The sequence below is a fragment of the Coffea arabica genome, chromosome 10c (assembly GCF_036785885.1).
Source record: "Coffea arabica cultivar ET-39 chromosome 10c, Coffea Arabica ET-39 HiFi, whole genome shotgun sequence".
NCBI classification, from domain to species: Eukaryota; Viridiplantae; Streptophyta; class Magnoliopsida; order Gentianales; family Rubiaceae; genus Coffea; species Coffea arabica.
The window spans coordinates 54,027,563-54,054,902 of NC_092329.1; the positions used below are offsets into that span (position 1 = coordinate 54,027,563).

Consider the following 27,340-nt stretch of genomic DNA (forward strand, 5'->3'; position numbering starts at 1 on the left):
CTCTAAGGTTCCAGCTGGAAAGATCCAAGGCCATGATTCTCTTCTGGAGATTGCAATAGACCCCTGCCCATTTGCAAACATCAATTGCTGAAGACCAATTAGCCAAGTTTCCAAAAGGGTTAGAAGTGATATGGCTTCTGAACTGGAGAAGAGAAAATTCGTCAGTGGTGAGGTTTTGATTAAGAGGCACAATTTCTTGGCTAAATGTGGCACAATTTGCCATCATTATAGCACCAGAGAGGAGAAGTTTTTTGTCCATCTCGACATGAACACTATGCTAACATTAAATTTTCAGAACTTTATATATAGATTAGGCATTGAGTGATATAAATAAGCCAATTAACTATGATTTGTAATGATTGAATCTTAACAAGAAGAAGACGCGACATACTACAGGCCATAGCATACATGCATGTCTGTCAAATTGAGTCAAACCATCAGTAACTCTTTTGTTTATTAAAGAAGCCGTCCCTGTCAATTCTAACAGTTTGCCCATAGTCATTACCCTCTTTATTATGATGGGTTAATTTCATTTTTACACCCTTCAATTATACCTATATTCTCACATTGGTCTCTAAACTTAAAAATGGGATACTTTAATCCCTAAACTATAAAATTTGTCCTACTTAAGTAACATTATTAAGAAAGTGAGACAGATTTTATGCCTAAATGGTATACTTTAGGGACTACATAGGGACAAATTTTATACTTTAGATACTAAAATGGACAAGTACTATACTTTAGAACTAAATATGATAAATTTTATAATTTAGAGATTAAAATGTCTCATTTTAAAATTAAGGGGTCAGAGTGAGAATGTCGGCATAGTTAAAGATTGCAAAAGTGGAATTAACCCTATTATGAATCATGAAATTCTACACTGATTGGTCAAAATGGTAATTAATAGGAGTCTGGGATTTTTTTGGAAATCAATTAAATTTCATTTTTTTAATTTGTTTCTATAATTTGCAATACATACATGATTTTTACTTTGCCAACCTTTTGTATAGGAGGGTCCAATTCTAACAAGGGGGTTAGGGACCAATACAAAGTCACTCGCTGGTGATAATATAGGCTCTAGAGGGAGAGTTGGAGTAGATAATAAGGTAGGAAAAATTGTAAATATGTGACATGGAAGGAGAAATTTTAAATAGAAAGTTCGGCTAGAAAAGGATATGAGATTAGCACAGGAAAGAATTTAGTCCTTTTCTATGGGCAAAACTCTAGTCTCACATCATGTTAATGAAAGGTAGTCCCTATTCAAGATTTTCAAAAAAAAAAAAAAAAAGAGAAAGAAAAGATAATACAAGCTCCAAGTGGAAGTACCTTTTTTTATATATAAAAAAAATTCATTAACATATTACTTTTGCTTGTACAAGTGATATTATATAGGGAAATTGATTTAATTTGGAGACAATAATGTTTTGTTAGGCTTCGTTTGGATTGAGAAATTTTATGAAGGATTTGAAATTCATCTAAATTGCTCTCATTGTTTAGATTACTTAATAAGAATTTGGATTTGTAATATATCAACTATTAAAATACATTTTAAATATTAGAATAATTAGTAATTTGCAAATCCAAATACCCTCTAAATAATATAAACAACTAGAAGAATTTGAGAAAATTTCAAATCCTTTGTCAAATCTCTCAATCCAAGTGCAACCTTAAAGAATTTCTCTAAATCAGGAAGGTGACTTATTGTGGAGACAATAATTCAGGTCCGTTTGGTGGGATATCCCCCGGCCACCCCAAGTCCTACCGAAGGAAATGGCGCATCTTGCAGGATTGAAGAACAAATTCTCCTAAGAAAAGAACAGAGATAAACAAATGGTGAATAGATTGATATTTCAATTAATAAAAAAAAAAAAGATAAACAAGTTCTGCTTAGTGCTTTCGTCGTTCTCATTTCACCTTTTTCGTATAACATCTTTTATATTCCAGTGGCACTAGCAATTCTTGCTGTCAATGGCCAACACACCGGCTAAGGAAATAAATTCAGATCTTCTGCAATTTGTTTCACAAAATAATTCCCTAATCAACCACAACTATTACGTAACTTAAATATATATTTTAAAAAATATCATAATGCATCGTCCATCAGTACACCAACTCATCGTCCCTCGTCCAATATTTACTTATTCCAAAAAACAGCAACTCAAAATCATGTAGTTTTGTTTTGCTTGATTTATGTGGCCTTTATTCCAATATTTAGTTCATGTTTTTTTTCGATAATCCGGAACATGCTCCGACTCGAATCACTCAAGACCCGAGCCGACACACCAAATTGGAGGAGTACGCCACGGCTCCACGCAACGTACCCCGGACGAGTCACGAGGGCTCAAATCCAGGGTAAATTTCGAATCCAGGACCAAAAGAGTCCTTAAGAATTCGCTTACCACTGGATCACCCGTGAGGCTTAGTTCATGTTTTTACCTATTTTGCATCCGCATGTTATAAAAGACTCAGTTATTGTTCGGGGACAAAAGCAAGAAGGAAGCCCAATTCCAGTACAAAGAAATGCTAGCCGGCTCCATATAAGCCATCTAAAAGATTCACATATATAATTGAGTAAACCAAACCAGTCCTGATTTTTCTTTTTTCTTTTTGGAAGCAAAATACGAAAGATTGGGGACAAAATTAAAGGGCTGACATAGATTGATACTGCTGGTGGGAAGATGCAGTAGGACTATTAAGTAACATTTTTTCATTAATAATTTTGGAATATGTTGGATTGATGAATAATTTTATTTAATTGACTGGGTGAAGAGTTGCCTAATGAGTTTGGAGATATTCATGATTCACAAAAAAGTAATATTGTACACTTTAGTTATTTGAATGCTAATAATGCCTGGCTCTACATGCGAGTTTCTTTTCCAAAAAAAAAAAAAAAAAAACACAGCAAATCTCTATAAATCAGAACCTTGCTTGATTGTTTACGGAAGTCATCATGTCTGAATTCATAGATGAAGCCAGTTTTTTGCATGAGTGGTGCTACAAGACCGATCCTCTATGAAGTAATATTAACTTTTCTTAGAGGTGGTAGCGTCATATATAGTTACTGTGGTCTTTGTTTCACTGAATTTAAAGATTTGATTTTTAACTTTTGATTCTTAAAAAGTTATTTTATGGGATTCACAATAGCTTTTCATAATTCATATGCTGATTTTAGATTTTCTGGACCCAGGAAAAATTGAAATCAGAAGTAGGTCTTTTGTTGCTTTTGAATTTTGATTGTGGGCTGCTTTTTTCATGCAAACAAAACCTAAAGGCGCTCCTCATTCCTCTTTGTTCTCATCCCACTTTTAGACATATTAATCACTTATTTAGTTCAATTTACATGAACTTTAATTAATATTACATCAAATCTCTATAGGTAGAGTAATTAATTACTTCAAAGAATTAGCATAGAAATTCATTTATGCAGCATATAAGGGGCTACGTAGTCATTAATTAGTTGGTCAAAATTAGCTTTTGCAGCATCCTTTAAGTGCATGGTCGAACCTATATAATTGACCAACGAGAACATATACTTCCTCTATCACGTTAAAAGTGTCTTACTTTTCCTTTTAATCTGTTCCGAAGCTACTATCACTTACCTAAAATGGTAAACAAAATTTTCATACATTTTCATTGAATACCTTGTCAATCACAATTTCCTACAAAGGCCTCACAAACCACCTTAACTGAGTTTAGATGTATGCTGGAGTGGAGTAGCAGCGTGATGCTCAAGCGACAATAAAATTTTGTTTTATTTTTTAGTGGGGTTCCCACAAGCATTATAAGGTGGCAATACTCAAAGTTGATTCAAACTAGAAAACAATAGCAAAAAGGAAAGTTCAAACATATAATTATCAATGTTAAACACTATTCTTATTAAGTTGGTTACTCGAAAAAGTGACCAAATTTATGGGAAGAATGGAGTATAATATTCTGAAAAGTCTAATTTTTGAAAATCAAGTTATAAAATTAGCATTTACAAAATCATAAGCAGTTAAGAGCATGCCTATACATTCAATTTTATTGGAATGCATTACTTTTCAAGCTTAATCAAAATGGATACCGTTTGATTGAGGGACAAAACAAAACAGATAACGTGAACCACTTCTAAAGCTTGAGGTATTGATGTTCTGCTCTAGTATGCACCAGTCTGCGCATCCCACTTATCCCAAGAAATTCTTGTCCTCTCTTGTCTAGTAGCATCACCTTAATCATGGGGTAATCTGCATATGCTGCATGCAAGTTTCTATTTTACGAATCTTAATCTAACTATTAGCATTTGTTAGTATCTTGATCTCTTCCTCTTTTTCAAGTATGCAGTGTCCATGAATTGCAAACAATTGACCATGTGTTCAGTCAAGTAGCATTGTATTTTAATACGTTACACAATAGTAGGAGGAAAACGATCTTATAGCGAAAAGAAATGATGATATTCTAGCCAGTGCAATTCATAAAAACTAGATTGCTACTTCTGTACATTTTTCTGAAGTGTTTCTTTGATCATTTTCAGTCTACTCACAATGTCCCTCATGTTAATCCTCTCCTGGGGTGCATCAACTAAACAATCTAGCCCTAGACCAAGGATAGACAGCACACATTCTTCCTTTGCATACAACTTCTGCTTTTCTTGTTGAATTAAATTGCTGTCAATAACTTCCTTCATTGAGTTTGCTTGTATTGATTTGCTAACCCAATGCTTCAAATCTAATCCTTGTCCAAAACAGTCATCAGTTGGCCTTTTCCTTGTGAATGTTTCTAGTAAGATTACCCCATAACTATAGACATCGCCACTCGTCGATACTGTCCCTTGCATTCCATACTCTGTGAAAGCATTGAATAAACGTCCATTATGCTAGCAATTGTTACATTACGACTTTTGTAGATCAGAAGAATTTCTAGGTTTTAGAAAATAAACAAAAAAAGGTTAAGAAAGAAAATATTACCTGGTGACATGTATCCAATAGTTGCTAAAGTCTTTGTTTGAACCATAGCTTCCCCATCATCAAAGAGTTTAGCAATACCAAAATCACATATATGTGCTGTCATATCTTCATCTAGCAGGATGTTACTAGGCTTTAAATCGCAATGAACTATGGGAGGCGTATGATCATGGTGAAGATATTCTAAAGCTGATGCAACATCGATCATTATGTTTAGTCTTTGTAGCGTGTCCAAAAAGGAATTCTCTGAATGCAACCAGATTTCCAGGCTCCCATTATGCATATACTCTAGTACCAGAGCCTTGAAGTCCTGATTGCTGTAACAGCTGATGATTTTAACTAAGTTTCGATGGCGGGTACTTGCAAGTACTTGACATTCAGCATCAAAGCTCTTGCTTGATCTTTCTGCGTGAAAAACTTTTACTGCAAAAATGGAGCCATCAGAAAATATCCCTCTGTAGACAGAACCAAAACTTCCAGTCCCAAGTAAGTTTCTTTCGTTAAAGGTATCTGTCGCTCCCAAAATCTCTTGATAAGAAACTTTTCTCCATTTAGGAGGCAACAGGTTATCACTCTGTGGTAATTCCCTTCTTGGAATTTTTCTCTTTCTGCACACAAATGAAATGGCTGCCAAAACTATGATACCCAATATAATTGGAGGTAAAAAATACTTGATCATTGAAATAGCTTTCTTTGATCTTGATTTGGAGGCAATTTTTTTGCAGGGTGGAAAATGTAACCTGCCTGAACCACACAATGCATAGTTATGCATGAATGATTGGGCTGTTAAGTTGGCAAAAGGTCCACCTGTTGGAATTTCCCCTTCTAATCTATTGAAAGACACATTGAAGTATTTCATGTAACCAAGCTTCTCTAATGACTTTGGTATCACTCCAGTAAAATCATTTTGAGATAGATCTAAATATTCCAAACTCACTAGGTTTCCAAAAGATTCAGGAATGTTTCCTTGAAATTTGTTGTGTGCCATGGACAGATAAGCTAGTGATTCTGCATTTCCCAGAGGACTTGGAATATTTCCTGAAAATTGATTCCATGACAAGTCTAGTTGCGTTATAACCTTCAGATTTTTTACCTCAGATGGAAGACTCCCGCTTAAAGAGTTTGAAGACAGGTTTAGGCCGAGGATATCTTCAAGGTTCCAAAGACTAGATGGAATTGTGGAATTTAAATTGTTGGATTGCAAAAAGACAGCTCTCAAGGCCTTGATTTCACCCAAACAATCAGGTATTGGACCAGAAAGCATATTTTCATTCAGATACAAGTCACCAAGATTTTTCAGTTGACAAAGCTCAGCAGGCATTTGCCCTTGCAATCTATTGCGTTCAAGATATATACGCTCAACACGGCTTAATTTCCCCACTGAGGGTGGAATAAATCCCGTCAAATCATTGTTATCAAGATATATGGCTTGCAGACTGCTCAAATTTCCAATTTCAGTTGGAATTGCACCCTTGATCTTGCTTCCAAAGGCCCTAAACGATCGAAGAGAAGTAGAAAAATTCCCTAATGAAGTCGGAAGGAAACCATTGAATTGGTTCTGTGATAATTCCACAACCTCCAACTGTCTGCATTTTGTTAAAGAAGAGATAAATCTCAACTCTGGGGTTGAAGATTCTCTTGTGAAGTTGTTTCCTCCGAGTAAAAGATACTTCAAAAGTTGCAAGTCACCTAGCGTAGTAGGTATAGGACCACTAAAAGAATTTCCAATAATGCCTAGCTTGGTAATCATAGAAGCATTTGATATGGCAGCCGGCAATATTCCGCTGAATTTATTGTTGTCCAGATAAACTTCTTGCAGCTTTGGAAGTGTACTCCAAATACTTGAAGGAAGAGAGCCTGAGAATTGATTACCAGCCAAATCTATATACACTAGCGATGACATGTTGAAGATACCAGGTTGGAGGAGGCCCAAGAGGTGGTTGTTTCTTAGAGAGATTACTTCAAGATTGATGTTTTTACCAATCTCACTTGGTAATTCACCTGCCAAAAATACGCACTTTCATCAGTTCTCAGTTCTCAGCCTTTTAGGATGCTTATGGCGTCTTCTTTCCTATTTGTAACTAATTATAATGCAAAAAAGAATGCAAGTCAGATGCATACTTTTGGAAAATCTTCCAAAGCTCCTCCAACTAGAAAGTGAATCGGCCAAGGAAATTCCCACCCAAACAGGTTAAAGCAGCAGATTTCAGAGGATTGAAGATCAGATATAAACAAAGATTTCTACTCAGATACAGCATGCTGTCAAAAATATGTGAGTGTGACGTTCTTGTTAGGATTGGTTGCAAACATTCCACTTTTCTATGCAAGATATCTGGTCACACATCTTTGGATAGCCAAACATGTGGTACTATAAGTACGATACTTATGATGCGTTCTGAGGTAAAAAGCTTACATCACTTTTTCCCTTAATCCACTACATTATGGAAGTTAAAGGAGCTCTTTCGGAGGATCACTAATGTGCTTCAGAAAGTCTGCAAAAATGGCACCTTTGCCGCTGAAGTCTAGATTGTTTCTTAAGGACTCACGTGATATTATTCACAAGTATGCTCACTCCTTTATCTATGAAGCTTCAATGCTTTTTTCCATCAAATATAGTTGAAATACTACTAAGGAAGCTCCATTAGTTAAAAATTTAAGAAATATTTCTCTTTGTTTCACATATCCAATAGTTGAAATTGACAAGATTACAACATTGCTTGGGGCATGGTAAAAACAGAGTTCTACAAGGCAATATAACTAGAATACACTTAGCAACTGCCAGCTATACCAAAGTCCAAACTAAAACACAAGTACAACGCATGAGGGCGAAAAGAAACAGGATGAAATGGAAAAAAGAAAATGAATGAGGGCGATTCATATAGTGCATATTTGATTTTCTATGAGAAAACGACAAGTAATCAAATACAGATCGTTCACTTTAACTGGCATGTCCTGATATCTGGAATCTTGATGGAGATGTATTTCTAACCTGACATAAGTTCAAATCGTATTTTACTGTTGATTCGTGTGGCTTTCTTTTTCTGGCTGCAAAAATTGTCAACTAACTGAATAGATGCATGGTTTTGTCTCGTTAAAATCTTCTCTGTCCAAATTCCAACAAAGCCAAGATGGGGAGTTTCGCTAACAAAATAGTGATGTCTTGCATGCAGTTACATGTTATGCCAAAGTAGTAATGCAAAAGGACCATGTCTACTTGAAATAACGGATATTCAAACCTTTCAACTTGTTATCGTCTAGAATTATCTTTCTGAGCGAAGTGAGGTTCCCAATCCTATCAGATATGCCACCTGTGAAGTTATTGTGTTTCAGTCCTAGGTCTACAAGAGCCTTGCAACCCCATATGAAAAAGGGAATTGAGCCATTGAGCTGATTGCTAGAAAGATCCATCTGTTTTAGTGCTGGGAGATTGTAAAACATGCCTACTGGGAAGCTTCCTGATAGACTGTTGTTAGAAAAATCAATTATTTCCAGAGTTGATATGTTGAAGATAGAAAACGGAACTTTCCCTGTTAGCAAGCTATCCCTTATGCTCAATTCCTCCAAATGTGTAAGATTACCAATCTCTGAAGGAATCTCTCCTGTAGAAGTAATAAAGAAAAGAGATTCAATTTGCAAAATGAACTTCAAATGAGCATTTAATGCAATGTTGTAATAAAGATGATGGATTTCAGTAAGTACCAGTGAAAATGTTTCCCCCAATATATAATTCCTTGAGCTGGCTCAAGTACCCAAGTGTCCTCGGAATTTTGCCATTGAATTGATTGTATGAAAGTGACAAATATTCAATGTATCTACATTTGTACAATTGTGTGGGAATTTCACCTTCAAAATGATTGTAAGACAGATAAAGACCTTGTAGCTTGGAGGGATGATTGCAGATGTCCATTGGCAGATTTCCTGATAGGCTGTTCCTTGTGAGGTCAATACGTTGCAAGAGAGTCAGGTTGAATATTCCAGACGGTATAGAACCTTCAAGCTGATTATATCGCAGATTTAACATCCTCAGGTAAGAAATATTAGCAATCCCTTGTGGAATACTTCCTTGAAGAAGATTGTCGTTCAAATTCAATCTCTTCAGCTGCGACACATTGCATAGCGGAACAGGAATGACACCTGAGAACCTGTTGCTGTCAAGGAGAAGGAGCTCAAGCTCTATGAAGGTTCCAAACCAAGATGGGATCTCTCCAGAGAAGTTGTTGTACCCAAAATCCATCAGTTTCAAACCATGCAAATTAGACAACTCATATGGAATGAAGCCACTGAAGCTGTTAAAACTAATATCCAATGATGTGAGGAATGTGAGATTGCCTAGATGAGGTGAAACGGTTCCTGAAAGGCTCCAGTTTGACAGCTTTAAGGCTGTGATTCTCTGATGGAGATTGCAAGAGACACCTATCCAGTTACAAACATGAGTTGTGGAAGACCAATTGGCCAAGATCCTGAAAGGGTCAGAAGTTACTTGGCTTTTGAACTCAAGAAGAGAAGATGCATCAGTGCTGAGGTTTTGATCAACATGAAGAACTGCTTGGCTGATTGTAGCACAGTTTGCCGTCAGTATAGCAGTAACGAAGAAACAAAATTTATCCATCTTAGGAATAAACCTCAAACAGGATTTTCAGACGACACACATAGGCAAATGGTAAAGTACTATAAGCCTACAGTTAATTCAGCTTCCTCTGATTTTATTGATGGAATGCTAACAAGAAAGGGGCATGATATATTTCAGCATGCAGCTGAGTCAAACCTTGAGGAACATCTTTGTCTTTAGGTTTGTTGGCCTCATGAGAAGAAGCTTAAATGGTCCTATGTTAAAGTACTTTTCACAGATGTAAAAGAGGTAATAGAATTGGAGTTCTGGATTGAAGGGTACTTCTTAGGAGATTTTTTGTTCCTTTTTCCTCTAAAATGGAGTATTCCATCCATAATATCCTTATTGTTGTCAAGATATATTAGTTTTTGGAGCAAATATTTCGTTCAATTTAAGAACCTAAAAGGAAATTGTCACCAGTTAACTAATGTGGCCATCAAATGCTTACTTCAAATATACGCAATACATGTTACAAAGGAAAAGGGTGATGAAATTGTTTGACCACAGGTTACAAAATTGTCAACCAAGTTACCTAACTTTTTCAGCCTTAAGCAAATGCTTATCAATTTACTCAAAGAAATATGTGTGTATGCTTAATAATTATTAACTCAATAGGGCGATTTCAATCGTCTTTAATTCCAAAAAAAAATTAAAATGGAAAAAAAAAAAATCGCACCCAAGGGTCAGTATTACTGTATCAGATTCGAAGCATTCAATTTAGGTTGGAACCCGTAGTATCAATGGAGTGATGTTTCCCATGTGCTGTGGTTGCATGACTGCATCCATGCTAAGAGGAAGGACAACATTTTCTGGCTATTTCATCAATGAGGGATGGACCATTGATTTTGATGGTCTTTAATTAAGCAATAAATCTGGTCGCAGATTTTAGGTGGAAAGAAGTGATACAACAATGCAAAAGCAACTTGGCCAAGGAAAGACTGTGTAGCTATTGCTGGAGAAGCTAGAGGTAGACATGGTGGTTTTGGTACAATTCAGCCTTGTCACGAGTCATAACACTGCAGATGGGAATGATTAGGGAAAAAATGGGGAACAGAACAAATAGATATTAAACCACTGAGCCGAAGACAACAAATAGATATTAGTCACGAGGGAAGGTCTTTAAGTTCCTTCTTGAGCTATAGGTGTGGATTCAAATCCTACTTGTAGCAAAAAAAATTTAAAAATTATGTCAAAACACTTCTTTGATCTAGTAAGATTTGTCATTTGTGTACTTGTTAGCCCCAAATACAGCCTCTTTAGGCTCCCTCTCTCCTCTAGTCTAAGATAGATAAATTATACAATAATTGTCGTTTGCGAAAAAAAAAACAAATAGATATTATAGTATTTCTTGTTTTAGTTTACATAAAAAAATTCATTAACACTGTTGATCATACTCCATGTTTGCATTAGACTTTTCAAAGACGATAAGCTTTCATTTCCTTGTTTCAGATATATAAAAAAGATGGAAAACTAATAGCACTCTAAGAAAACGAAAGAAAGGAAGAAGTTCGCATTATAATTGTAATCCAAGAAACCATTTATTTCAACTGAGTAACATCAGAGATCATTTTATGCATCCCTCATATCAAGAAGGACCACGGGCAGGAACGGTTGCAGGTGCAACCGTTCCTGACGGTTTTGTGTATTTTGCACACTGCGTAACTTTGTTTGCACATGGTGTAACTTTATTTGCACAACGTGTGACTTTAGAACAAATTTTTTTGGACTCCACACACGTTGTTAAAAACGAGGGACAAGAAGTGATTTGGACTGTACAATTTTTTTGGACCAAATCTTGACGGTAAACAACTCAGGAGCAGTTATGCCTGTTAACGGACCGGGTTCAGGCTGAAATTCATTATTCCGGACCCGGACCCGGCACATCATATCGGACTCGGATCCAACCTGTTTACCCGACAGGTCTTCTACTCTATGTTCCGGATCCGGATTCGACGAGTTTCGGATAGGGGTCGGGCCTACCTGAAAAAATTATCAAAATTTATAATTTCTAATAAAAATGAGAAAAAAATATATTTGTAAACTAATTTCTAACTAATACAAAAAAAATCAAATAAGAAAAGAAATCAAATTGACTTTACTCAAATACATCACCCTAATCTAATTATATTGATAAATATATATTTTAAATTATTAATCTATTTATATCCGGGTCCGAGTCTAATACGGGCCGAAATACTATATTCCGTATCCGATCCATTTTTTTGTTTGACAAAATGGATTCGAGTCCGGATAACGGAATTAAATCCCTACTCGTATCCACAAAAAATTCACGGATCCGATCCGAATCCGAGTCTAGACTCGAACCATTGACAGGCCTAGGAGCGGATGACCACTCCTGCCTCTCATCCTATCAAGAAACTCCGTTTGGAATCCTCAACTCAACCTGTATGACATCTGTTACACCAGGCTGATCTGCAAAATTTCAGATGAATACTTTCATATCAATCTAGGTTGTAGATAGATTGAAATGACTGCATGCTAGCACTTTATATACTTTTGCAAGATGGATTCTTCAGATTTTTGCAAAAGAGATTCTATTTTTTTGCCCAGATAAGAATTGATTCCGGTCCACCAAAGTATCTTTTTCTTTTTTTTTTCCTTCTGTTGGCCCATTTCTAATTGGGTGCACTTTTCCGGTGTCTTTGGAGCACACACTAAAAAAAACTCACAAGTATAGACGAGGTCTTTCCATCATACTCTAACTTATAAGATAAATGTTTGATCATCCTGTCGTTTAGTGCTTTTTTCACATCACTCTTTATGATTTTAAAAGTTATACATAACCGTTTTATGATTCGAATTAAAATATCGAAATAATCGAATTTACATTTTATGATGAAGTCAACTAAAATGAATAATTTATTGTATGAGTATGTCTCATCAAGTAATGAATGGTGGTTTGGTTTTCTAAATGTCTAATTTATTAAGGCTATAAGAGGTTAGGTGGAAGCTGGATTGAATAATACAAATTAGATCTGTCTTCCATTGATTTGTGCCCTGAACGGATTTTCTTGCTATCTATTATAGGAGAAGGAAAAATTCAAAGGCTGATTTGAGATTGTGGTGCTTTTGCTTGAAAAAAAAAAAGGTACTATTGAAATACTCTTTCCGTCCCATTTTGATAATTTTGTTTTCGTTTTTTATTCGTCTCAAATTATAGTCCACCTTATAATTGAGAAATATAGTTAACTTTTAACTTGTCTAAAATATCCTTATTTAATATACTTCGTTATTAGTAAATATACCTATCTAATTTTATACAATCCACTTTTCTACCAGTAATTGCTTAAATATATGTATTGAATGGTGTAATATACCATCATTATTGTTGTTATAATTAATATAAAGGTATAATTATTAGTGATACTCCCAATATTAATGTAAGGACAATTTAGAAAAATAATAGACTAGATTTATTTTTCAACAAAGTTAACTAATTTTTCTTGAACTATATGAGAAAAAATCAAGACTATCAAAGTGGGACAAATTTTTAGTCCCAATAATAATTATGAGAAAAACCCAAGACTAACAATTTGTGGATACACGTACACTGAAAATTTATCTTGACTCTGCTACCGCTCTGGTCTACGTTGAAGATGGCCGTACAATCGAATATTCCTTTTTTTTTTTTCCTTTGTGCATATTGTTTTTCCACTTCAAAGTTCAAACCTCTTCTACACTATCTTATCACTTCTCTCAGTCTCACTGTTGGTCTAACCAAGTTTGGCACAAGCCTATCCTTTAAATTCTTCAATAGCATTTTTAGGCCGTTTGCAATTTTAATCCACAGCATGACCTTAACATATAATTGAGGACCTAATCTTAAAAATCAATAAAATCTTTATTGATTTTTTTCAATCCAAATTTAAGGACTTAAATGATGCATTGATAAGCCTTAAAAAATTCCCATATAAGTTGGCTTGAATAATTTCCAATCACCTAAAATGATTTAGTGTCTTATTATTACTTTAGGCATCTACACTTCACCAATTAATGAATATGTTCCCATTCCCTTCCGAAAAAGCAAAGGCTACAAAAAAAAAAAAAAAAAAAGTCAAATGAGCTTTAACCTTTTTAATTTGCTCGATTGTTAATTATAGAGGGTTTTTCAAAATGAGTTCTGTGCTTAAAACAGAAGAATATCAACACAAACTATTTCGAGGAGAAAACTTACATATATCAGTTTTTAAAATTACGTAGAAACATCATAATGTGAGATACCAAATTAATTAAACTATATCTACCATCTCTTGTGGGGCAAAACAAGTTCTATAGGTTCTCAGCATCAATCAATATTCTCTCATTTTCTTCTTATTCTGCTCATTACCACAAAGTTCCCATTTCACTTTATTTTTCTTCAACAAGTAAATTATACTAGTAAACAAATCATAAGCTGTGAAAATAATAAAGACTGAAGGAAATAAAAGGGTCCACCTAGTAGTTAGAAGAGAATTTTTAATATCCTTCCTACGACTAAGTTTAGAATTCAAATTCTATACCTGATAGTTAGAGATGAGAAGGATGTCGAGAGGGATTTTAGGGTTTTAAAAAAAAAAAAAAAAGGGAGTACTGGTAACAAGTAACAACCACATCCATACAGAATTGTAATCTAATCTTATCTAGTGAATTTATTAAAATTTGAGGCCAACGTTGGAATAAATATAATCACTAGTCGTTTGGACAACCATCGTATTCTATTTGACTGCGAAAATTAAAAAACTGAATTCGTGCACCTGAAGAAAGAAGGAAGAAGAAAGGCTAGTTATAGATTGATTGATTCTAGTAATTTTTTTTTGTAAATTGACAATGCGTCAACTCCTTTGAAATAATTTGCCATTTGAGTTTCTAATTTAGAACTAGGGGGATTGACAAAGATAAGGTGGTGAAGAACGAATGGTTTAAGTTTGAAATTGGACTAATTCCACTTTCCTAAACTTGTACCCCATTTTCATTTTTGGACCCTAAATTTTAATTTTGAATACTTTGTATCCTAGCATGTAAGATTTATTTCACTTAAACCCCATCAATACGAACGTTAAGAAAAGTAATGGAATAAAGGACCATGCATGCACCAACATGTTTTTTTGTATGACTAGTAAGGATTGTGAGATGATGCTAAATACACTACTATCTCCTAATAGATCGACAAAGGCATATGTTGTGTGTATGATCCTTTTATTCAGTCTGTTTTTGCTAGCATTGTTGTTAATTGGACTTAAGTGAGACAAGCTAAGAGGATAAGATGCAAAATGCCCAAAATTAGATTTTAAAGTACACAGTAAACTGGGTACAAGTTGAGAAGTATGAAATGGAATTTGTCCTTTTGTAATTATATGTTTGAGCAATGGAATGGTTGGGTGTGGTTGTGCTCTGCGTATTTGAGTTTATTCATGGTTACGATGGCTAAAGTTTGGGGTTATTTAATTGATAGGAAAATTCTATAATTCCTTTTGATACCATTCCCCTTATTTGTATTTTTCATCAAAGATAATAGTTTAAATTTTAAATATTTAACAATGTTTATTCTAAAGATCAATAATGCTTCTTTCACGATCCAATGGTGAATTTTATTTGTGGATATGATACCTAAAAAGTACTGTAAAATCTCCATAATTGATAAGTGGGTGAGTTGAAATGTTCGATTTTGGGTTTGTGTTCTTTCATGATTAAGCTTCTTAATGCTTGGGCTTTTTGCATATTCTAATTTTGTGATATTTGATGATATAGGTAATTGGGTTGTGGCGGGAAATGGTAATTTTTATAGGGCATTTGAAGCGCAACTAATCTTTTGTCCTACTCACTGTGTCACTCTCTGTCCCATTTTTTATTATATTGCTATTTCTCCTTCATAAATATTTATGTTTTAGTTCATTTTTGTTTCTTTAAGATCCAATAACTATTAATTGAGTAATACACAAAATTTAACAAGCTCAAAAAACCAAAATGGATAAAAATGAGATTTTTTATGAATTCTGCTGTGTTTTTAATTTTCTATTATATATTGCTTTTTTGAACCTGTTGTATTTAATTTTTTACTCAGTTAATAGTTATTAGATCTTAAGAAAATAAAAAAAAAACTAAAATATGATGTTCATGAAGAAGAAATAGTAATATAATAAAAAATGAGACAGTGAGTGGTATAGGGAGTAGAACGGAAAATCTGTAGCACATTTGAAGCTTGATAATTGGCTTGGATGCAACAAGCATTTTGTCTTTGATTTGAGATTTTGTATGTGGTGAATCTTTTGAATGCTTTGGAAACCAAGTATAATGTAAGTATCAACACTCAATTGCTAACCACCTCTCCTCTTCTCTAACATCTCTTTACTACTTCCTCCTCTTCTTAAAAGGCCTTTCTTTTTTGGAGGGGGAAGAACCATGGTCTCCCTTCTATGGATTCCATTTTATTTTATTTTTTAATAAAGCCTCTTTTACAATTTCTTAGTGAGATTTTGTTATTTTTCTTAGGGGTTCCTATTAAGAATTTTTTGTTCTCCTAATAGTTCTTATGAGATTTTTGTATAGTTTTTTCTTATTTTGTTGTTAGATCAGAATTTATTTCAAATCTAGTTGTCAAATCTGAAATTTTTTTGGATATTGAGTCTATCTCAATAAATCTCATCATCGTTATTGGAACTTAAAATAGTTGATTGGAGTTTAAAGCAATTGATTAGTAGATCTGATGATTGCAATACAAACAGAATGAAGCTTCCGTAATTTATTTTATTAGAAACTATTTTGATATTCTTAAAATTTTCACATCTGTTCATAATTTTTTAGATTTTATGGGGTTGAATGCAAAATGCACCCTTGAATCATACTTGGTTAGCGACTCGCTCCCTAAACTATCAATTGTAGTGATTTCTAATTTGCACCTTATACTACCGATTTCATTACAGATTGCTTAAAATAAGATAAGGTGACGAATTTGTCCTAATCAAGTGACCAACCATCCAAATTGCCCACATCTCTCCTCCTCCTTTCTGCTCAAAACTTGGCAAACTTTCTCATCCTTCTCTTCCAAACCACACCACCAAGTTATTATCCATTCCATCCCTTTCATCAAATCTCTAACATGGATTACTCTTTATGTTTCCTACTCAAATCAACCTCTTAAAGCCCCTAATCTCACAAATCTATCATCACCTCCATCTCTTGAGTGCCTTCTTTTTGAATATCCATTGTTTCTCAAGTTCCAAAATCACAATCCACTTCAATTTTACCAAGCCTCATTGCTACTAGCTAGTCTCCTGACACCTTTTGATTTAAGAGGACCAAACTCCATCATGTTCTATCCTTCCAACTTCTGTTATTGTCAATGCTATTGAGTGTTTTTATTTTGTTGGCGGCATATTGAAGTTTGACTTAGTGTGTGAATAGTTCTACCTATGATAAGATTGTGTTATGAGTTCTGCTATTTGAAGATTTGGTGTGGATTTATGAGATGTATCTTCAATATTTTACATTGGTGACTGATGGGTTTCTAGCCTTGACGCAAAGTTTTGATTTTGCTCTAGTTTTATACAATCTAGTCATGACTTATTTCTTCTTGTATTGTGGCGGTTCAATGGTAGGTAGTTTGGTGTAGTGATAATGGCAAGAGGTGAAAGATTGTTCAGGGTTGAAATTATAAAAAAAAAGATAACATAAATTTATGAAATGGGTATTCTAGGTAACACATTATTTGTGGCCTGTGGGCTTATTGTTGTCCTTTCAATAAAAAATTACTTGTCACATTATTCTTGGAGATTGTGCTGGTTGGAAAATAATTTGAATTTTTTTTGAAAAATAAATTATTATAATGTATATATATATATATATATATATGTATGTATGTATGAAGATAAAGGTGTGATCAGAAAGACGTCTCTATAATGTGTTAAAATTTTTTTAACCAAATAATGACTTGTTCAAACAATTTTACACGGTATTTTGCGAGGTTAAAATCGAATATGTGAACTTAGAAAAATGTTCTATGAATTTTTTTTCAATCATCGACCAATTATCTTTATCATGCATAATAGTTTGGAAATTCACTAAACACAATTTTTCATTACAGTAAATAAAAGATTTTTTCCAATTAATCTCCAATGTGAACACATTTCAAGAACAATAATCAATAGACATAAAATACTAAACTTTTTTCTGATATTAATTTCGTGCTACCTTGAAAGTTTGAAATTCTTAATTCTTGAAGAAGAACACATCCCAATAAAACTTCAAATTTGAAGAAATCAACATAGATTTTCAGTTATCCCATGAATTATGAATTTGACATTCTGAATTAAAGAGCACAAGGACAAAGTGAAAAATAAAGCGTTCTCAAAGAATAAAGAAAAATTAATTTAAAAAAAAGAACAAAAGAAAAGAACTAAAAATAAAAAATAAAAACAAGTGGAGTTGGGAGCCATAACTAATTATTTTGTCATTATCTTCTTTTTCTAATTTCTGTGGCCATCGTCTTCTTTCTGTCGTGTCAATTTTCCCTCCGTCTTTTTCCCTCTCAAAATGTTCTATTCTAAAAAATAAATTAAAATAAACAAACTAAAAAAAATATTCAATAATGGCTGCTGCCACCGCCGCTTCCAAACTCACCACCGCCTTCTTAACCGTCCCATCTGCCTCCCACCACCACCGCCATCACGGCCAACCGCCGCTAACAACCATAAAACCACCCTCAATTTTCAAACCCAAGAGACTCCTCAGCATTTCACGTAAGGCCACTGACGTCTCCTCTTCCTCAGTGCAGGCGGAGGAGTCCTCCTCTGCGGCAGCTCCTAAGGACAATACTGAGAACTGGGTTCCTGTGGTGCCGCTGGCGGCTCTTCCCAAAGGAGAGCGGCGCGTGATTATGCAAGATGGAGAGACTATACTGCTGCTGTGGTATAAAGATGAAGTTTTTGCTATTGAAAATAGGTCCCCGGCTGAAGGTGCCTATACTGAGGGCTTGCTCAATGCCAAACTCACTCAGGTCAATTTCGTTCACTATTTTTGAATTAAAAAATGGAGAGGAAGAAGAGGAAAGGGGGGATAGGTAATCGAGTGGAGTTGAGCTCGAGCTCGACTTAAGCTATAAGTTCGTTGAGCATCTAATAGTCGAGCTGGAGCTCGATTAGAGTAAGCTCAATGAAATTGAGTCTTAGTTGAGTTTGAATTCGAGCTTAATCAAACCTTTTTGTACCTACATTGGACTAAACGGGTTCTCTCAAATTTCCACTTGCCTTAGTTTTAGAAGTGATTGTTTGTCCTTAGTTCAGCATTGGGTATAAAGGGTTTTTCTCATGATACCTAATAGTTACTCTGTTTTTTGGCTACTAATTTGCATTGCCAGATTGCCTTTTTTAGGGGAAGGTTGTAGGGTGAAGGGAGAATGGATGGGTGAGAGTTGAACCTTGTTCTAAGATGAGGAATAATTGTCTTAACCATTGGGTTGTACGCAATTCTTGTTTTGCCTCTTCCCCTTTGCTTTTACTCCTGTTTTTAATGTTGTTAGTTTATTTACCTTTGTTTTGTTTGTCGGAATATGTTTGTCTGATATGGATTTTATTTTTTTGGGTGCAATAGTGACATGGGATGGGTGATCATTGTTTCATTGATTATATTTATTAGCCTGTCAGATTGTGGCCAGCAGTATTAGATGTTTCTGATGTAACTGTGGTCGTGGTGTACTCTAGAAATTCCTAATGGTGGAAATATAGATTAATAGAGGACTTAGGATATTTGGAGGGTAAGCAAACACTGAAATTTGATGCAGAACATTTGATGGGGAGAGCGAATTTAAAAATATTTTAGGGGCAAGTATGTTGTGGGAGAGCTTCTGTAATGTTGTTAACATGTACCCAAACGTATACTGGGAAAAAGAGATTTTTTCCTAAATCTTTCGTTGATATGTTTAGTTATCTTTAGATATGATCATCAGTGTGATTTTGTTACATTTGTACAGTGAAGTTTTCATTTTTAGTGATATATGACAAATGCTATTCAATTTGTTTGGATTTTGAATTATTAGAGATATTTTTACTGTAGCACTTTTTGTGATGTGATGTATGTAAGATAAAAAGGTAATTGGGAAAATAAAAAAGTGTGTTGGAAATTGTAATGATGATGTAAGCAAATATATTTTGACAAATAAACCGCAGTCCAAACAAACCTAAACTATTTAGTTTTGGGAAGGACCTGGATGCTTGCTACATGGTCATTGCTGAATATATTTGTGTAATTTTATGAACATTGTCAGCAACAATCTCATGCAAATATTGCTGTTTTCTTCCTCATAATTTCTAGTTTTGTGCATTTCTTTGCTTCCCCCTCATCCCAACCCCACCTAAATTTTCTTTTGGAGTTCTGTTTGAAGACTAACTATAGCTTCCTATTAGCCTAGTGCACTACTTAGGATCTCGGTTCCCAATGATAACTTGAGTTGCTAACTTTCTAGGCCACTTGATGGACTTGCAGGAGAGGTTAGATATCAACTAATGCACGTGGTTGCCCATCTGTTGTATAGTTTGCAGACCTTTAGAGTGTACCTGTGTCTCTTGTAGACACATGTTATTCTCATTTTAAGGATTCGGAAGTGTCATCATTTGACTTACATTGTGGTTGTGATCTTTTGAAAATCATTTTAGAATTATGGATCATGCTACTTGAAAAACAGAGAGCAAATAATTACATTAAATGGTTTTCACTTATGTGGTTATCACTGCTGCGGCTATTTAGGGTGAACATGAACTATACCTGCATTGAATTTCTCTTTTAAAATCATGGGTATAAGAAGCAACATTATGAATTTGATTTGCTAGTCATCTTTTGGCATTTTTCTGGCTCACAAGGATAGGCTAAACCTCCAAATATCAAGGTGGAAATGTTTAGAGCTAGTTTGAACATTTTATCCCAATATATAATCCTTTCTAAAAGAGCAGTATGGTTTGACATTTATTAGTTGGAAAACCTTTTTCCACTTAACAGGTTTGTATACAAGGTTAGATCCTGCTCCTTGCTGTGAACCGGTTCTCCTTTCCCTAGTCATCTTCTCCCTTCTCTCTCATTTTCATTATTGAAGCTCCTACTTGCATTGAGTGTATAACTAGACAGCAGAGAAGTTAGAGATCCAATGGAGGAAATTTTCTTTAGATTTTTAGTGTTTTTGATTTTTATAGTGGGGACTTGTAAAAGGGATGTCAGATTTGGAGGTTTACTCCACTACAGCACTAGGATGAATGGATGTGAGCTTCAATTTGCTTTTCTAAGCACCACTACAGGTCAAGAATTTTGTGATCTAATAAGAAAGCAAGATAACTTCAAATGCTTTTATTCAATACCCATGATGACTGGCTGAAAATATGTGAAGATACACAGCATTTCCAGATGGGTTTAACCTTGTCAGCAATTCATGTGAGCAATCAGGAATTTGAAGGATGAATAAAGAAAATTGAGTTAAAAAGTCTGCAGTCTTTTATTTGTTTTGACCCCAGGTTTCTCTTCTAACTAAAATCAAAGCTGTTAAACAATAAAAACATGTGTCAAGGGCCAAACTTATTTGCCTTAAACCTTAGGGAGGTCTACTGTAGTTAATCAGTCAAATGAATGGAGCTGGCAATGTTTCAAGAACATATTTTCTAGGACCCTGTTTTAATTTATGTTTTGTCAACATAGATCTTGAAAATGAAATTCTATTAAGTAAATGGCAAAAGGAAACTGTTGCATAGATAAGTTTTGAGAGTCAAAAAGTTTCTTCAGATTCTTCATCAACAATTGAGGGAGCTCTTTGTTCTCCTCTCATGTTACTGGCTTTAGTTTCTATTTGATGAGTCATTGGATGCTGTCTTTGCCTTCTTCCCCCAGCCACCCTTTTATTTCCTCCCATCTCTCTGGGGCTGCATGCAGCACACGCAGTGATAAAAGTGTGTGTGATGCTAATAACCATTTTCAGATGCTTATATTTTTCTATAAAGCACTTATCATTTTTCATGTAAATGATGACTGTATTTCGTGTTACTTGACCTTTTTCATGACCAATTTTTGGGTTTCTTCTTTAATTTTGTATACCAAAATTTTGATATTAGTTGAAGCAATTATATTTCAGTTACTATGTCAACATTTAGGCTGATGTTCCTGTAAGAGAATTTTAGGGTATATCCAAGTATTAGCATGCGTAAAATGAAGTGTCCTGTATAAATATGTGCATATGCATATATTTCATTTTACACTCGTAATGGATTGAGAGACATGTTAAGGATTTTGGTTTACTGTTAGCAAAGTCTTTGTTTTTTGGGTAGGGGGATATGATACGCTGAGTGATCATATCGTGCGAGACCAGATAGTTTTCTTTCTGTGATCTTTATTTTATACACCTACCAAATGATTAGAGACTAAAAAAGAAAGCCTGGTGCTTGCGTGCAGGATGGCTGTATAGTTTGCCCAACAACTGATAGCACATTTGATCTGCGAACCGGAGCTATTAAAGAGTGGTATCCTAATAATCCCGTGCTGAGGGTTCTGACACCAGCTTTAAGAAACTTATTTGTTTATCCAGTGAAAGTAGAAGGTGAAAATATCTACACAAGCTTAAAAGGTGGTGCAAGTGATGCGTCTGCAGAGATTGTCTTCAGTGGAAAAGCTCAACCTGGTGTAACAGCAACTGATGTCAATGTCGAAGAGGTAATAAACAGCACAGCTCTACATTATTCATGTGATTTCTAGTCAAGACACTTCTAACTTTTAAGATTTGTTATCCTTCTCAGGTGAGAATGGTGGTTGATGAGGAGCTGGAAGGCTTTGGATTCACAGGGACAAATGAATTGATAAATGGAAAGGCAGCAATTATTGGTTTTCTGTTGCTTTTAGATTTCGAGCTATTGACTGGGAAAGGCCTACTTAAGGGAACAGGGTTCTTGGACTTCATTTATTCGATCTCGAATGCTTTCAATTGAGAGTCTGTTCGAATCTCACATGATGGAAAAAGTTTCCACGTACTGCTATTGTGGTGAACCAAGAACATTCATAGTACTTGTTTTCATACCTTGACAACTTCTGTATTCTGTCCAAGCTACTTTGATTCCAAAGTATCAGACTAATGATAGATGATTCTTGTATATGATTCAATAATCAAAAGTATTGACACAGCTGTAGCCATATGAACGAATTATCGGCTTTCATTTTCTCATATGATTAGTTCTGTATATCATATTCTGTATTCTTCTTCCTCATTGGCCATTGTTGTCTTCTTAAACTTACATCCATTTAAATCAGCAAACTCTTCCCTTCTTTTTCCTCTTGATTGTTATGTATGACCAAACTCTTGCCTGGATATAAATCTGGTGCAGAGTCTCTGACTCCGTTTCACATTTTCTCCATTGGCCGCGACTTTCACTTGTCAACTCTTTTTAAGTTGCGGCTGCTTTTGTTTTTGCATTTCCTGAGTTGCCCGACTGTCATCGGCCTATTAGGCTGTTTCTGGGGATTAGAGATTATACGTTGACATTCCTTTAGACCATGTGAACACCATTGACGTCCGGTTGTCAACGATACCTTAAAACGGGAGTCAGGTTGGATTTGGTCCGCTTATTGTATTCGAGGTAAAAGTGACGTACATGAATAAAATATTTAACATATATTCAGTATAATATTATAATATATTTATATATTAAAAATTTAAATATATATAACGATTGAACGGAATCACATAAAATACAATTGTACTGGGTTCTTATTCTAAAGTTTATATTCAAATATCAATTGCATGAGAAAAGACAACTAAAGCGAGCGCGTTATATAAAATGATTAATATCCCCAAAAGCTAAAATTTAGCACGGAAAATGCCACCTACGCGGTAACTAGTCAATTGCTGATATGTCTTTCATTGGTTAATGCAAAACTCCAAATTGAAAGGACAATGGTTCGCCTAGATCAGGATGCTTGACGATCAGGGTCGTAAGGATTTGGGTTCACTGGGTTGGCCCAATAATTTTTTGAGCGGAAACTATGGGATCAAGTTTAAAGTTACCAATAGTTCAACGGGTTCAAGCATATATGGTAAGTATTGTCTTCTTCCTAATCCAAAACTCACTTCCTCATAGAACTATGTTCCTTTACTCCTTTTTTCTCATAGTTGAAATTATAACACATTGATCCAGACTTACCCTACATAGAGACCATGTGAGGTTCACTTTGATATTAATTATAATGCTTCAATTCCTTGGACTGGTCGAATAACTTTTTGGCCCAAAATATTGGATTCAAAATGGTCAACGCAAAGTTGCTAACAGCTTAATTGGGTTCAGGATTACATACCAATTTTTTCTTCTTCGCAATTTTGACAATTTGATGTGAGACATTTCGTTTGGATTTTCAGTTCTCACAAGTTGAGTTTCAAATCATTTCATGCAATTCTTATAACTTTTGGTAGAAATTCATATAATTTTGGTGTAAATTTGAATTTTTCAACTCATACAACTAAGTTGACGATTACACCGAAATTGTACAAGTTTACACCAAACGTAAAAAGAATTATACGAACCTATTTAAATTGGACAAAAGTTGACTTGTGAAGCCCTTAATCTGGATACTTATCTTTTAGAATGCAAACAGTCCAAACAAAACTTCAAGTGTAAACTGGAAAGTGGGAAAAAAAAAGAAGAAAGAAAAGCTTCAAGGGCATGATGTGATATTAGTCCTAACATTTACTGGCGGTGGTGGTGCCACATAGGATTGAGGGTTGGTAATTGCTCCACCTCAAATTTAATAAAATTATATAATGGCCTTGAAAATTTTCAAGATTTTTAAGTTTGCACGGTATTTGCACACTTTGAAGTTTATAAAATTCTCTCTTTTAGTTGTATTGCCCCCCCCCCCCCCTTAAATTTAAGAAAATTCCTTTATGCTTTGAAGTTTTATATATTTCCTCCTTATTCTACATTTACCTCCAAAAAAAAAAAAAGATATTTTATGGATTATCTCTAACAAAAATTTATACATATTTCAAATTAAACGTTAACGACACTCTAATGGAGGAAGAAGATGGTTTGACTTTTTAAATCAAATTATATACTGTATTTCTTATATTAATAAGTCTAAGAACATTCTCTTACCACGGGTCCTACTTCCCAGCTCCCTCACCGTATACAAATACATTATTGCATCTAACAATACAGTACCATGTTTCCCCCATCCGACATCCACCAAGCGTGGTCGGTTTTTCAAGCCAAGGAGCTGAAATAGACAGCCTGCATCATGAGTCAATTTGGTGTGGGAAGACTAGCTTAAACAGTAGATTTGACTCCGGAGTGAATGAAATTAGTTTGGAAATCCCACAAAGAAACGACTTGTTAACAGGGGCCACCGTCCCCCGGTTTCCGAAAGAAGAAAAAGAAAAGCAATTTATTAGTGTTGGTACGAAAGATTATAAGATGTAATTAGAATGTGTCAAACTTGGAAGCCATATTTAATTTTTGGATCAAATTTCAAACAGCTGAAGAGTTGGGCTGCTCCTAAATTCCTAATTTCTACTAACCGTTTTTCCACGTTGCATGTTGCACCGACATGCTTCGTGACGCAGCAGATGATGAATTTCGATGCCAACGTGGCGCGATGTTTACTCTGCCTAGGCTTTACAGGTCCTCCGCTGACCCACCAACCCAAGCCCCCATTGATGTCACAGGACGCGATATTGTATGGTCTCTGCACCCCCACATGCATCAAAACATTAGTCACGAATTACAAATCTCGTGACATCTTTTTTTTTTTTTTTTTTTTTTTAAGCGGGAGGACTCGAACCCGAGATCTCTTACTTACACTCCCTCCCCCGTACCACCCAACCCAACCCTCCCCCCTCGTGACATTCATTTGACTTCTCCATTTACTGGAACAATTATCTGTATGTAAAAAAAAAACAAAAAAGAAAAATTAAGCGTAATAGTTAGTTCATGACCGTTAAAATTATTATACACTTATAAAATGCTTACTATATACTCCTTTCATGTGTGATATTTGAAGGGTAGGCACTTAAATCAATCATAAAATATTGAAATACATTATTAATATTTATAATTTTCAAAAGTCTATTATTATTTAGCCTTAGTTTGCTTGCCTTTTTGGTGAATAAAAAGAAAAAGTATTACTTAGTAAAACAAAAGCTATGAATTACTTTTCTTTTCCTTTCCAAAATTATGAACTAGTGCTTGTGCGGTGCAAATTTTAGAATTCGTTGACGGAGTCACCTGCAACAGGCAAAACTCACCTTTTTGGCAATAAATACATGTGCATTTAATTCATAAACCTCAAAATCTCCTCAAAAAATCTGAGCCGCCACCTTGACCGCATCTCCTCTCAGCTGCAAGTTGATGATCACATGAGATCTCACCAGTCAGTTGTTTCTAATTCAGACGTGTCCTAGAAGTTTCAAATGGCAAAAACAGCTCTTTTTTCTGGTTTGTCCAAGGTCCAAGCTCTGACCTTTGAAAGTTTTGACTTTTAATGATAAATAATAAAATAAAAAACAGATATAGTCAACCCCTCTTGCTCTATTCAACTTATAAAAGCCCATATCACACATTGCTAGAGTTCCACTTTCCATACACGAATTTTATCTTGAGACGTCCAATACTTTCACACCAGTATTATTCTAGCAAAATGAGCAGCTCAGATGAAGGTGGCAGCAGTTGCAGCACGTCCCAGAAAAGATTTAGAGGGATTCGACTGCGGAAATGGGGCAAATGGGTGTCGGAAATTCGAGTTCCCGGCACGCAAGACCGCCTTTGGCTAGGCTCTTATGCAGCTCCGGAGGCTGCTGCGATGGCACATGACGTTGCATACTATTGTTTGCGGGAGAATGCGTCATTGGATGATTTCAACTTTCCTTTGATGCTGCCTGCTGGAGTTCAAAGAGGAATGTCGCCGAGGTCCGTCCAGAAGGCAGCCACGGATGCTGGCATGGCTGTAGATGCACAAATGATAGCCAAGCGTCCGGCGGATTCTCCCGTTAAAGTGGAGGAAAATGTGGTGAATTCTAGACCGGAGGAAAGGTTTTCGCCATGCGGGAATGATGGTTTTTCAGACATACCATCGTGGGATGGCAAAGAGTTCAGCAGAGAATTAGGTGATCAAGCTTTGAACATTTCGGTTGACGATTATCTCTGAGTAATATTCTCTCAGGCTTAGATATATTGCCAAAACCTGTTTTATGCCCCCGACAAAGGTAATTCTTTGTTGAAAGTTACGCAAGGAGTTCAAGCTCTACGATTGTAACATGCAATTCAATGCTTTGTATTCAAAATCAAGCACGGGCAATTAATGATTGGACTCATTATGACGTGCGTTTGACTCGATACAGAAAAAAGGGAAATGGTTTCTGCAGAAACTGAAACAATTCCCTATACTTGTAGTCAAGCTTCAGTATGTTCCGCCCTTAGTCATCAAATCATATAGAGCAACTAAATATTGATTTTTATATCTATACCATTTGCTGTCCGAGTGATTACAATAAAATTATGGGACTGTGTCACCAAACAGTTATTATCGTCCCAAAATCGCAGCAGAATTTCTGCCTACGTGCAATTCATTTGGGACTTGGAAGTAACGAGCCAGCGAACATAATGGGTAAAGGTGTAATACTTGGAAGAGTTCTATTTCCAGTCATATATAACCAGAATCTGCAAACTTGTTGACATTGTACATGATACAGCAGATTAGATGCAGCTAGCCCTTCCAGATAATGTGGAGTTGCATAAAAACACTGGTTTCTTTCATAGAGGTGCAGAAAACGAATTTGAGGGGG

At 35.2% G+C, this 27,340-nt stretch overlaps 3 protein-coding genes across 3 annotated transcripts; 2 read left to right on the forward strand and 1 right to left on the reverse strand.

Moving 5' to 3' along the window:
- Positions 1 to 4,330: 4,330 nt before the first annotated feature.
- LOC113710852 (uncharacterized) lies at positions 4,331 to 9,744 on the reverse strand. Its single transcript, XM_027233904.2, has 4 exons — positions 8,640 to 9,744; positions 8,177 to 8,539; positions 4,944 to 6,941; positions 4,331 to 4,821 (listed from the first exon to the last, which is right to left on the reverse strand). Exons 1-4 carry the CDS (start codon positions 9,547 to 9,549, stop codon positions 4,466 to 4,468), a joined length of 3,627 nt encoding a protein of 1,208 aa, XP_027089705.2. The 5' UTR covers positions 9,550 to 9,744; the 3' UTR covers positions 4,331 to 4,465.
- Positions 9,745 to 18,057: 8,313 nt separating this feature from the next.
- LOC113712949 (uncharacterized) lies at positions 18,058 to 22,775 on the forward strand. The gene is made up of 3 exons (XM_027236604.2): positions 18,058 to 18,541; positions 21,970 to 22,227; positions 22,311 to 22,775. Exons 1-3 carry the CDS (start codon positions 18,134 to 18,136, stop codon positions 22,497 to 22,499), a joined length of 855 nt encoding a protein of 284 aa, XP_027092405.2. The 5' UTR covers positions 18,058 to 18,133; the 3' UTR covers positions 22,500 to 22,775.
- A 3,379-nt stretch (positions 22,776 to 26,154) lies between these two features.
- On the forward strand, positions 26,155 to 26,820 carry LOC140016098 (ethylene-responsive transcription factor ERF020-like). The gene has a single exon (XM_072069237.1). It carries the CDS (start codon positions 26,197 to 26,199, stop codon positions 26,701 to 26,703), a length of 507 nt encoding a protein of 168 aa, XP_071925338.1. The 5' UTR covers positions 26,155 to 26,196; the 3' UTR covers positions 26,704 to 26,820.
- The last annotated feature ends 520 nt before the right edge of the window (positions 26,821 to 27,340 follow it).

What these genes read in the sequence shown, in the direction of transcription:
- LOC113710852 (XM_027233904.2), bottom strand. Translation starts at nt 9,549, where the DNA reads ATGGATAAATTTTGTTTCTTCGTTACTGCTATACTGACGGCAAACTGT. An exon ending in TGGGGGAAACATTTTCACTG is followed by an intron (nt 8,540 to 8,639) that starts GTACTTACTGAA and finishes TTACTTCTACAG; the next exon opens with GAGAGATTCCTTCAGAGATT. An exon ending in AGACGATAACAAGTTGAAAG is followed by an intron (nt 6,942 to 8,176) that starts GTTTGAATATCC and finishes TATTTTTGGCAG; the next exon opens with GTGAATTACCAAGTGAGATT.
- LOC140016098 (XM_072069237.1), top strand. Translation starts at nt 26,197, where the DNA reads ATGAGCAGCTCAGATGAAGGTGGCAGCAGTTGCAGCACGTCCCAGAAA.
- LOC113712949 (XM_027236604.2), top strand. Translation starts at nt 18,134, where the DNA reads ATGGCTGCTGCCACCGCCGCTTCCAAACTCACCACCGCCTTCTTAACC. An exon ending in TCAATGCCAAACTCACTCAG is followed by an intron (nt 18,542 to 21,969) that starts GTCAATTTCGTT and finishes GCTTGCGTGCAG; the next exon opens with GATGGCTGTATAGTTTGCCC. An exon ending in CTGATGTCAATGTCGAAGAG is followed by an intron (nt 22,228 to 22,310) that starts GTAATAAACAGC and finishes TATCCTTCTCAG; the next exon opens with GTGAGAATGGTGGTTGATGA.